Raw genomic sequence first — 12,500 nt, forward strand, 5'->3', positions numbered from 1 at the left:
TGCTCCAGTAGGGCTGCAGTCAAATGACTGAAGCAAATAACAGAATAAAATACGAGAACAATAAAGAATAGTAGTCTGCATTAGAACGAAAATTAGTTACAGCGTTGGACAAAATACCTTTTCATCAACTTTGGCATTTATCCTTCCGGGAATGCTTGAATGAAGTACCAGTTAAACACTGGGGTCAATATAATCGATGACAGTCTTTGTTAAAAAAATCACAGTGCAAGTGTGCAAGTGTCTTCAACTATAACTTCGGTCCGACAAAAACCTTGTGTATAGATTTGTTACAAAGAAATTGAAAGCTGCCCATTGCATATATATGGGGGGGGGGGCAAAAATTAAGAATGACCTGTAGTCAGGAAAATACACATCACAATATCAATAAGATTTACGCTCAGGAAAATACAAGGAACATCTTTACTATTTTCTGCATATGCTCTTCTATAGAACGAAAAAAGCGCAGGAGTGGCTGTGTGGATAGGCGCAGGAGTGGCTGTGTGGTAAGTAGCTTGCTAACCTTCGTCTGAGTTAGACGTGTATTTTGGAGCTGCTTCAGATGTCACGTGTTAACGTGAAATATTGAACTTTTGACTCGACTACAGGTAGGCGTTTTGTATTTTTGGGAGTTTAGTGAAGTTTTATTGCTTGCATTTGATGTTTTTTTAGCATTGAATATTTTTTAGCAGATAATAAAACTCCACTTTGCTCCAGATATAATTTTGCTGCCTGTTGTCGAGTTTAAAGAGAATTGTATTTTTAAAGCGGCGTAGTCCGTCTGCAAAAATAGTTTTTGAAATTGTCTTTGTGTTATCCACGGGAATTACCAAGGAGTACCAAAGATTATTTTACCAAGGTGTTTTACCAACTGTGCATTTGGCCTGGAATACAATTTTTTGGCCGAAAAAAAGTGAAAACAAAAAAAGAAAAAATTATTTCCTTTGCCTGGATTTGAACTCTCTTTCTCCGTCTATCATTTATTCTTAAAAAAGAACTTTTTTTGAACTGCTATTTCTATTTTTATTTCTTCTCTTCTGTTGCATTTTTCATTCTCCTTTCTGTGTCTTATTTTATGTTATCACATTTTGAACTGTTTTTTCTTACGTTATGGCAAAGAAATTCACTGTGTGGGAATTGACACCTCCCCAAAAATATTTGAATGACCTCGAGGACAAAACCGTGGTGTTGAGGACGTATTCAAAGTCGCTCAACACCATAATGGTTTTCCCAAAAGACACTATTGTTGGCGAGCTGGCAGACTATATGCCAGCCGTTAAATACATTCAACGGGGAGCCAAATACACAACGGTTTGGTTGCTGTTTGACTCCCCAAAAGATGCTTGCGAGTTTGCAAGCAGGCCCATTGAGGGCAAAGAAATCTTGTTTCTCCCTAGTTACAAGGGAGAAAAATTGACAAGACTGTGGGTCTGCGGCCTGCCACCCGACATTGAACCCGAGTGAATAGAACAATCTATCTGCCGGGGTCTGGGTGACAGGGACGCAAAAATCCTAAATGTCAATGTACAGCCTGCGGCTGATTGGGAGGGGTCTAAGGCAACCTTAACCCTATGGACCCAGTCAACCAAGAGTCTGGTTTTACCGGACTTTTTGAGAATGGCCGGGTCCAAGTATCCGGTGATGCTTGAGGGACGCCCCCCCCCCCAAGTGTCACCTGTGTTTGGAGACCGGCCACATCAAGAAGAGCTGCCCCAGGGACCAGAGTAGGATCCTGGAGCGGCTGATATTGGAGCCTCTCCCTGCATCTTCAATGGAGGGAGAGAAGCAAAGTGAGGAGGGGGAAAATCCTCCTCCAAAAGAAAGAGAAAGGCGGGGAGCAATGGCGACCCACCAAAGGACCCGAAAGCTGCGGGAGAGGAGAACCCGGTGCGCACAGCTCCGGAACCTCAGCCTCCCGTGGCCCAGGGCCAGAAGAAAAAGAAAAAGAAAAAGAGAAACGGAGCGTCGCCGGCGGATTGCTACACGCAGACGGCGGTTCCCGAGTATCCCGGGTCCTCTCAGGCGGGTGTGCCACCTGAGGGACTATTCGTGGAAGATTTTGTGCTCCTCTTTTTCAAAGGAAAAAAGGTGGAAAGCACCGTGAAAAAAGTGAGAAAGAGAGGACATTGGGAGGTAATCCGCTCCTGTGTGGAAAACCCCGAGTGGCCTTCGCAGTTAGCTGCGGGGGTCGTGGGAAGGGCTGATCTACACAGGATCGTGGCTTCCTGCCCAGCGGACTCCTTCCAGACTATACCACTGGACACCGGCCTGACCAGCGAGTATTGCCTCAATGAGGCAAGAGCAATGGTCGGCCGGGTCACTTAGGCGGTGTAACATCTTTGTAACATGTGGAAGAGGAGGTTCGTTGCCTCCTCTAAAATATGTAATTTGATATCATGTGAACATTTTGTAACATTTTGAAGAGGAGGTTTATTGCCTCCTCTAAAATTTGTAACTTGTAATCATTGTATTAAATGTAATTATTGAACATTGTTTTAGAGAAGCAAAAGTCGGCGGGCGCTTTCTGACTTCTCCCATCACCATCTTCATCCACCACCACCATCATCCATTAATGTCTTTGTCCAGCCCGTAGCTACTCTGTGTGCTGCCCTTGTGGCAAATTAAATGAAATAAAGTAGCTTGCTAACCAACCACATGGTTCCGGGTTCAGTCCCACTGCGTGGCATCTTGGGCAAGTGTCTTCTGCTATAGCCCCGGGCCGACCAATGCCTTGTGAGTGGATTTGGTAGACGGAAACTGAAAGAAGCCTGTCGTATATATGTATATATATATATATAGATGTGTGTGTGTGTTTTTCTGTGTTTGTCCCCCTAGCATTGCTTGACAACCAATTCTGGTGTGTTTACGTCCCCATCACTTAGCGGTTCGGCAGAAGAGACCGATAGAATAAGTACTAGGCTTACAAAGAATAAGTCCCGGGGTCGATTTGCTCGACTAAAGGCGGTGCTCCAGCATGGCCGCAGTCAAATGACTGAAACAAGTAAAAGAGAGTAAAGAGAAAAAAGCAGTTGGAGATTTGAACAAACGTGTTTCAATTCGACGCTCACCACATGCTGAAATGACCGGAAATAGGACGAGGTTGTTACGGGTGTGAGTGACAAGGAGGACAACTTGAAGGGCGACTTATGACGTGGGTGGCAAGGGGGCAACTACGAACGTGGCTTAAGTGTGCGTGTGTATTTGTGTGTGAGTACGCGCATTTTGTGTATTTGTGTGTGAGTGCATGTGTATGAATGTGATTGTGTGAGTGAGTTCATATTTTCTTCGTCTACATATATGTTCGTTCGCCGATTATAAACAATGCTTTCGCTAATGGTATCAGTTGTTTCCTGGTCTCCGCGTAAAAATGTCCAGGCTGTTAGTTGTTCGATAGACTAGGAGATTAATACCTCACTTGGAAATCGATGGGGCCTGGACGATAAGAAGGGCATCTGTACGTGGGGAACCCTGTCCCAACATACTTTCTTCTGAACCATGCAAGCATAAAGACGTCAACGTCAAAAGGGCTATGTCGACGACGACGGCGATGATAATGATGATGGTTTTATAAGACAGGGCCAACGTACAGAAATAGAAGTAAGTTGAGTACAAGTCACCGATATTAGCAAGGGAATACTGAAGGACAGGGATGCTGAATAACGTTTGTCTAAAAATATTCATTAAGTATATCAGAACATACTTTCTGTTGCTGTTACAACTGCTGCACCAAATACAATTTTCAGAATGCATACCGTTATGTAACATGGGCTTTGTTGGATATTATTATTGGTTTTAAAAATAATAAATAAATGCGCCCTTTTAAATCCTAGCCATGCTCATGGGACCGGTTTCCCGGTTTCAATGACGTATGTGTTCCCCAGCTGGACGGGACGCCAGTCCATCGCAGCGTTACTCATTTTTGCCAGCTGCGTGGACTGGAGCAACGTGAAATGAAGTGTTTTGCTCAAGAACACAACGCGTCGCCCGGTCCAGGAATCGAAACCACAATCTTACGATCATGATGTTGACACCCTAACTACTAAGCTACGCGCTTCCACATTATTGGTATTAGTTAACGTTTATTCAAATTACGACTATGATGCGTATATTACATTATTTATAAGGCTTATAGTTCATAACTTTCGCGCGCCCTTCGATATCAGTTTGATTGATCGGGTTTATTTTCAACTAATGGAAAAATCGAAGGCAATAAAAGACACTTTAGCAGGAAAACTATAAATACTGTAACGAGTAGGTTAAGAAAATTCAGATTTGAAATAATTTCTTTCGTGATCATGTGGTCGGCAAGCAAGATAGAGAAAAACAAAGAGAAGACAAAGAGAGAAAGATGGAGATGGGAATACATGGAAGAGGACTTTGTGAAAAGTTTTAGTTGAGGAGAAAGGGGAACACGAAGACATACACAATCATGCATACATAGATACATAGATACATACATACATGAGTACATACATGCGTACATACATACATACATACATACATACATACATACATACATACATACATACATACATGCATACATACATACATACATACATACATACATACAACCGTTCAAGAATTTGGACCTGGAGATTTCCATTTCCAGCGACTTCGAGGGCCACCTCCCAGTGGTGTCGAGCGTCAACGAAGAACCCTCGACTACAACAAGACGACCAAAGTGTTTTTTCTCCAAGGTCTGGGGTCTCCCGCCCCTAAGCCCTAGATCATCACCTAATCACCCTTACCCGTCTTGTTGCTTAACAACAACAACTACATACATACATACCCCGTTGTTGATGTTGAAATTCCAAAGGAGGAGTCTTAGACCTAGGTTAGAAACCGGTTCTTTCTCTATTGGCAAGAAATCTTGAAATAAACTGAATAATGACATACATAGATACATACAGACATATGATTTATTGTATACTAACAAACTATTCATTATTGGTAGGAGACCTTCCGTTCATTTACAGATGGTCTACTGTATATTGGATAAATGGTGGATTGTATGTAGATAGATCACATACTGTAAATTTACCGTTGAGTTACGCAATACTGACCAATCAAATGTGTAAGTTGTATATCAACTAGTTCATTGAGAACTGTATATACTGATAGGTGACCTTCAGAAAAATTATACAAAGTCAAATTCCAATATTTTGAAGATTCTAAAAAATAATTGATTTGCATGGAAAAATAAAATTGTATGGGACTGAGCATGAGGTGGCAATTAAACGGGCTAATAAATATGTAGTGAAATGTGTAGGCATCCGTCTTTATGTTCTGAGTTCAAATTACGCTGAGGTCGACTTTTTCCTTTAATCCTTTTAGGGTCGATAAAATAAATACCAATTGAACATCAGTCGATGTAGTCGACTTACCCACCGAAATTGCTGGCCTTGTGCTAAAATTTGAAACCAATATGTCCTGAAATGTTGATTAGTGAAAATAAAGAGTAAAAGAGAAATGGTAAAGTTCGAAAAGTATTCTAAGAAAAGTCATGAAAATAATAATGTGTTTTTAGGAGAAAAACCATAGCAAATTTATAAGTGATGTTACTGACTTGAAATTTAAAATAACCTCTCGCTACAGACTACAGAAATCATTTTATCTAAATTGCTGAAACCTTGTTAGTACCATAGACACCGATATACACTCACACAAAAGAAGGCAGCGAGCTGGCAGAAACGTTAGCACGGCGGGCGAAATGCGCAGCCGTATTTCGTCAGTCGTTACGTTCCGAGTTCAAATTCCGCCGAGGTCGACTTTTCCTTTCATCCTTTCGGGGTCGATAAATTAAGTACCAGTTACGCACTGGGGTCGATCTAATCGACTTAATCCCTTTGTCTGTCCTTGTTTGGTCCCTCTGTGTTTAGCCTCTTGTGGTTAGTAAAGAAATATATACACAAACACACACGATATATGAGATATTATCTTAGTATGTTTCCACCTACCGTTTGCATCATGCGAAGAGCAGTGGCACAAGAGAAAGAGAGGATAAGAGTGATAGGGAATACTCCAAAGTAAAAAGGAAGAGAAGTTAAAGAGAGCATTGTGGTAAATGATGGCGGTGAGTGTAATTACATTGCTCGACGACAATTACTTGCACTAAGGCGCATGCGTTAAATCATTCAGTATTTTTTTTTTTTTTTTAATTTCAGTTAAAAATATTTTGTCAAGTGTGAAGTTGTAAAAACAGAAATCTTGAAACTATTCTGAATTTGGAACGTGGTCTTTCTTTTATTAAATTAATGTAGAATTCCTTTATTTTATGGTTTAAAATTCTTTTCGAACCTACTGTATTCACTATGCACTCCATTTATATTCTACTTCGTTTACAAAATATTGATTTACCAACATCTGTCACTTTGTATTATTATTTTCCAGCAGCAAAGTTCATTTACTTAATACAGCGTTCTTTTGTTACTAATAAATATTCTATTTTGTTTATCCTCCTATAACCACTGTAACTATCTCAGCATTTTATTCATTATTTGTTTTATTTCTTCTAGAATCTATACGCATTTAAATAGTAATATATCACAAATCGTGTTGATATTTTTTTTTACGAAAGCGGTGAAAGCTAAACTACACACATATTTCCAAATCTCTTGTCTTTTGCGTTTTCTTTTCAACCATAGTTCTGTTTGTTTGCTTGTATAATTTCGATTACTATTCTACACCCAATATTTCTGTGACAACTATAGCCCTGCGATACGACAAGTTTGGTCGACTAATCTATGATAAAGGGTATTTTGTCATGACCATCTCATTTTATTTTTCGAGTACATTTTCCTATATATCTTCCTGCTCTTTTAAGATGGCAGGACGTCATCTGAGGAAGATTTGGCTGCTATTTCTAACAGGCCAAGTTACCATATACAGGCTTTCTCGATTTCCGACAGTGTAATGTTATTTATTCCTATCGAAATTTCCAGCAAATGATTAAATTTTCTAACTACTAAGAATAACTTACTCCTTTCAGTTCTTCTAACTGATGGTATTTTGATTTAATAAAGCTTTCTGATTCCTCCCATATTTGGACCATCACTTCAAGTTTTCAAATTCATTTATATTCTAACAACTCTCTGCACGATTAGATTACATATTCTTCCTAATCTCCATCTAATAAAACAAAATAAAATATACCTTATAATCACCAAACAGAGCATACTGTATACATACACCACCCAATCAAATAACACATTGCTTTATGTAAACAATACCTATAACATCATTAAATCACAGGAGAAACTTTTCTATAGAATTGCCGCTCAATAATATAACACAACTCACAAAAGTCATACATGACGTATTCAACCAAAATAACCACTCGAGAATGAACACTCCTCATGCCATAGATACGAAAACAACAACTGTCCCTACAAAAGGAGTTAATTCACATTAAACACATTGCTCTTTTACTTGTTCCAGTCATTTGACTGTGGCCATGCTGGAGCACCGCCTTTAATTGAGGAAATCCACCCCCAGGACTTATTCTTTGTAAGCCTAGTACTTATTCTATCGGTCTCTTTTGCCGAACCACTAAGTTACGGCGGCGTAAACACACCAGCATCGGTTGTCAAGCGATGTTGGGGGAACAAACACAGACACTCAAAGATACACACACACACATACATATATATATACATATATACGACGGGCTTTTTTCAGTTTCCGTCAACCAAAATCCACTCACAAGGCTTTAGTCGGCCCGAGGCTATAGTAGAAGACACTTGCTCAAGATGCCACGCAGTAGGACTGAACCCGGAACCATGTGGTTGGTAAGAAGCTACTTTATTTCAAAACATTTGCCATAAAGGCAGTACACAGATTAAGTTAGCTTTGCGGGCTGGACGAGGACATTAATGAAGTGAATGATAATGAAAGACAGATGATAAGGATGGGAGAAGACAAAAAGCGCCCGCCGACTTTCGCTTCTCTAAAACATTGTTCTTTTTAAAGATAAACACAAAACGAGGTATTAAACCTCTTCAATTTTTCCAATTTTTGGACTTAGCAGTCCATTATTAATAAAAATGCAAAACGAGGTATTAAACCTCTTCAATTTTTCCAATTTTTGGACTTAGCAGTCCATTATTAATACTAACAGTTCAATAATTACATATCGTCCTCGAAATAGCTTGTGCCCGCGCCCTCCACCATCATACACGCCTCCCTCAGAACGTAATCAAGTTCTGAGTTCGCGTCGCCCGGGACCAAGCTATAATCTTCATTGAGCTCCTTTAGCCCAAGCGTCACGTCGAACGCCACGGCCTCCACAGCTATCTGCGGAGGCCATTCGGGGTCCTGTGTGAAGGCTAAAGGAGCTCCCTTGTGGTACTCTTCCATCATTTTTTTTTCAATTTCTCCCCCTCTATAGAAGAGGACCAATACGTTCAGTTCTTTCGTTGGCGGCACAGTTCCCGCCAACGTCTGCGGCTCATGGATATCAGCCGCCCGACCTTTCTTTCTTTTTCTCCTCCTTCTTTTGGAGGAGACTGCTGACCCAGGGGACTCCATCACCAGACACGGGGGATCGCTATCCCCCTCCGCCACCTGAGCGTTCTTTGGCGAGCAGCCATTGTTGCTCGCCTGTCTCTTTCTTTTCGTGGAGGCAACCTCCTCCACGTCTTCCACCGTCTCCCCTCCAATGAGGGGGCGGCGGGCGCCTTTTCCCCTTCATGCTCCGGGGCACCACCACGGCCCCCGGGACAATTCCTCTTGATATGTCCGGGCTTCAGGCACAGGTGACACTTGGGGGGCGTCCCCCGAGTATCACCGGGTACCTGTGCCCAGCCATTCTCAGGAAGTCCGGGAATTTCATTTCTCCCACGGCCACCGGTGTCCACAGGGTCAAAGTTGCCTTTGACCCCTCCCAGGCGACCGCGGGAGCCATTTTCACACTCAGTAGCCTGGGTCCGCTATCCCCCAGGCCTCGCCGGATGGTCTTCTCGATCCATTCCGCCTCCGTGCCCGGGGGCAGCCCACAAACCCAGGCTCTTTTTACTTTTCTCCCACAATACGAGGGGAGGAACAAAATTTCCTCTCCCTCCAGTGGCTCGCTAGCAAATCTGCTAGCTTCCTCGGGGGTACCAAACAGCAACCACACCGTTGCAAATTTACTCCCCCGAGAAATAAACTTTATCGTTGGTAGGTGGTCCCCCAACTCTTTCTCTATGGTGCTCCTGTCGAAGAGGGCGATAGCTCACGCGACCTAGAATAGGTTCGTAGGACCACCGTCCTCTTCTCAAGACTTTCAATCCACTGCTTGGGTGGGACAACCTCCCATTCCAAAGCAGTGGTTTCTTTTGTTGCCATGATTTTGAAAAAAAGTTCAACTAAAAGTTCAAAGTCCAATAAGAAAAAAACACAATGACAGAACAGAAAGACAGAACAGAGAAAAGGACGAAGGAAGACAGTTCAAATAATGGCAACACAGTTCTGCAACTGGTAATCCTCACGAAACAGGGTACTCCTAGTTGCAGCACACTTGGTTCTCCGTGGTAAATCCAAGCACAATTGGTTCTCCGTGGTAAATCCAAGCACAATTGGTTCTCCGTGGTAAATCCAAGCGAACAAATTAATTTTTGAGGAGGGGCTATGCCTCTTCAAAATACACAATTCTCACTAAAAGGTGAGACAATAAATACGCCAACAGGCAGAACAAATACATCCGAAGCAAGTGAAGCTTATTACGCACAGAAAAGTGTTAACACTAATTAACATTAATGCCAAAAAGTATTAACGGCAAGCAATAAACCTCACTATGCTTCCAAAAATATCCAAAATGTCCTACCTGTTGCCGTAAAATGTTCAATAATTCACGTTAACACGTGACATTTGCCGGAGCAAAAAACAGCACGTCTGTCTGGTAAGAAGCTACTTACCACACAGCCACTCCTGCGCGTATTCTTTACAAAAAAACAACAAAACAAAAAAAAAACAGATGAAACACTAAAGTCACGCCGAGAACAAATCAAATCATGCCACAAAGCAAACCTTGTGGAGTATACCAAAACAATTCTACATCATCAACTCGCCGTATTCACACGGGTCGCATTCAGTCACCCACCTTGTAAACTTTTACTGGAGAAAAGCACTAACCTCACCCTATTCTCCAAATGAAAAACTTGAAAATGTCAACGCAAGCTTGGCTAATGTAGAAAATATCTGTTTTGAGCACTTTCTGTTGTATCCATCATACAACCAATTTCGCCATAGCTACTAGAGCAAAGAAAACTGCCTGCCCTCCCCAGTCATAGCTAGGCGGTAGGACGATCTGCACTCGGCTGAAAGTCGAATCAGTGCTGCACGCGTCACTAGTTGTTCAACAAAAATCGACATGACAGTGATGTTCGGATGCTAGGGGGCCTAATTTTTTTTCTATTTGCTTAACCCAGGGCTACAGTTTTATTAAATGGATGAGCTGTTGAAGAATGTACATGATAGGAGGCTTTCACTTCCAGGAATCTTCTAGGAATCTTTTATTTTCTAGGCCTGTGAATATGTATTCAAATCAACAGCTTTTCGTAATTGAGTCCTACATGCAGAGCATTTTAACAACAGATAGATCTTCTGACCAGTGGGATGCGTCCTTCTGCAAGAAGAAGAGCAGATGCTACTTAAATGAAAACTAGAACAAGCCCAAGGACATCTCTCCACCTAAAATGAATTTACCAGGATAGCTTCCTCTTATTCCATTTCTGGTCGAGTCTTGTTCGTTATCATGAACTGGAGGTCTAGACTGAAGCATAGACCAAGCAATTTCACCAGTTTGTCGGTTCCACAATGTTATACCGTGTTATACACTTTCCTCTCCAGGTGTTCAGCTGCAAATCCATTCACTTGTTTGGGTTAATCTTTGCTCTTGCCAACGCCTCGCAGTTCTTTAGAATATTGTCCACCATGATTAGTAGTCTGACTCCAGCATAGTGAATCAGTCTCCACGAATCTCCCGGACCCCAGTTCAAGAGAAAATTTCCTCAATACTTTTAGTACACACTAAATTGATCAGAGCTCTTCTGAAGACTAGTTTGTTATCCACCCTTATTACGATCTATCACGTCCGCTGGAAGTTGTGATAGATCGTAATAAAGGTGGATAACAAACTAGTCTTCAGAAGAGCTCTGATCGATTTAGATCTAAACTGCGACGAAGTCATAATATACAACTTGCTTGGATGCTACCCTCAAAACACTCGGTTTGTATCCAATTTTCAGACGTTGGATTGCTTCAGTGATAAAAGGCACCAACTCTCTAATTGACTATTTCTTAGAACCACTTCAGTTTACGTGCACAGTCTCTCAAGAGAGTCTTCTCGGATCTCGTCTATATTTTGGTGTATACTAAAAGTATTGAGGAAATTTTCTCTTTTTCCGGCAGTCACCTCCCGGATATTCCGTGGACCCAACAATTTGGAGGGGACTGAGAGGATTTAAGCACACCTATATAAGTACCAAAAAATAACTAGTGAAAGCATGGTACAGACTTACTTGAAGGTCTGGGGACTACTTACGGCTGTAGTCCTCAGCCCTTCTGCATGTCCTACGATTGCTCCTCTCACGCCTCTCTACATTCACAAACCTGAATTAAACATTCCCCCACCCCTTAAACTGCGTCACATCTGGAACACAATACATACTTTTTCTTCAACGTCTCTATCCATCTTATCAAGCTTTTAATATATCTCAATATTGCTAATAAAAAGTTTTCTTTATGATATTTGAGAGTTAGAAATGTTATTTTCATTATCGAAAAATCTTGTCAGAGAAGACAGTCTCTGCATTCCAGCATTAAAAATATACTTTATTATCCATGTTAATCGGCAGCAAAACAAATACAGGAATAAATTGTTCAGGAAACATTATGAGAGTGTCAAAAGTATAGTTTAAAAATAGAAAAAACAACAACAAAAAACAAACAAAAAAAAACAGACTTTTATAATACTACTTCGAAAGCAGATTTCTGTTAATAAAAGACGTAAAACCATTATAGACATTTCAGTAAACAAGTTATATCAGAATGCTGTTTTATTATCTCGAAAGTTTTGAAGTCTTTATTGCTGTGGTATGACTTGTTCTATATATATTCGAAGTTTTCTTGTTACGTTTTCACGACTGTCGTTGGTTTATTTTCAACCAAACACCATTTTTAGCAGCTAGAAAAAAGTGACTTACAAAGTTTAAGTGTTCCTGAAAATAAAAGAAAACAGCTTAGTCAGCAGGGCATTGCTCATGGAAAATGTTTGCCATACTATTTCTTTATAAACTTTGAATGGCAGTGGAATTGCAGGAAATGTTGACGATTGAGACATAGTGTATAGGCAATGGAATAATATTGCTTTTTTCCCTCTTTCGATATGTTTTCAACTTTTTTTCTTTCACTGAAGTATTAAACTTTTTCTTACAAAATAGCTATCAATATTACAATGTAATCTATTAGTGGACTGTACTCACACTCAACTATATATAAAATTTTGTTCTTTTTGTGTTTATAGA

General features: G+C 40.8%; 1 protein-coding gene across 1 annotated transcript in view; it reads right to left on the bottom strand.

The window, feature by feature from the left end:
* Positions 1-11,967: 11,967 nt before the first annotated feature.
* LOC115216235 (cytochrome P450 3A8-like) overlaps positions 11,968-12,500 on the bottom strand; it is a 39,679-nt gene continuing 39,146 nt past the window's right edge. Inside the window, exon 14 of the mRNA XM_036506711.1 lies at positions 11,968-12,194. Coding sequence (XP_036362604.1) covers positions 12,114-12,194 — 81 coding nt within the window. The 3' untranslated portion in view covers positions 11,968-12,113. The remainder of the gene's footprint in view (positions 12,195-12,500) is intronic.

This window comes from Octopus sinensis, linkage group LG10 (assembly GCF_006345805.1).
Source record: "Octopus sinensis linkage group LG10, ASM634580v1, whole genome shotgun sequence".
Classification (NCBI taxonomy): domain Eukaryota; kingdom Metazoa; phylum Mollusca; class Cephalopoda; order Octopoda; family Octopodidae; genus Octopus; species Octopus sinensis.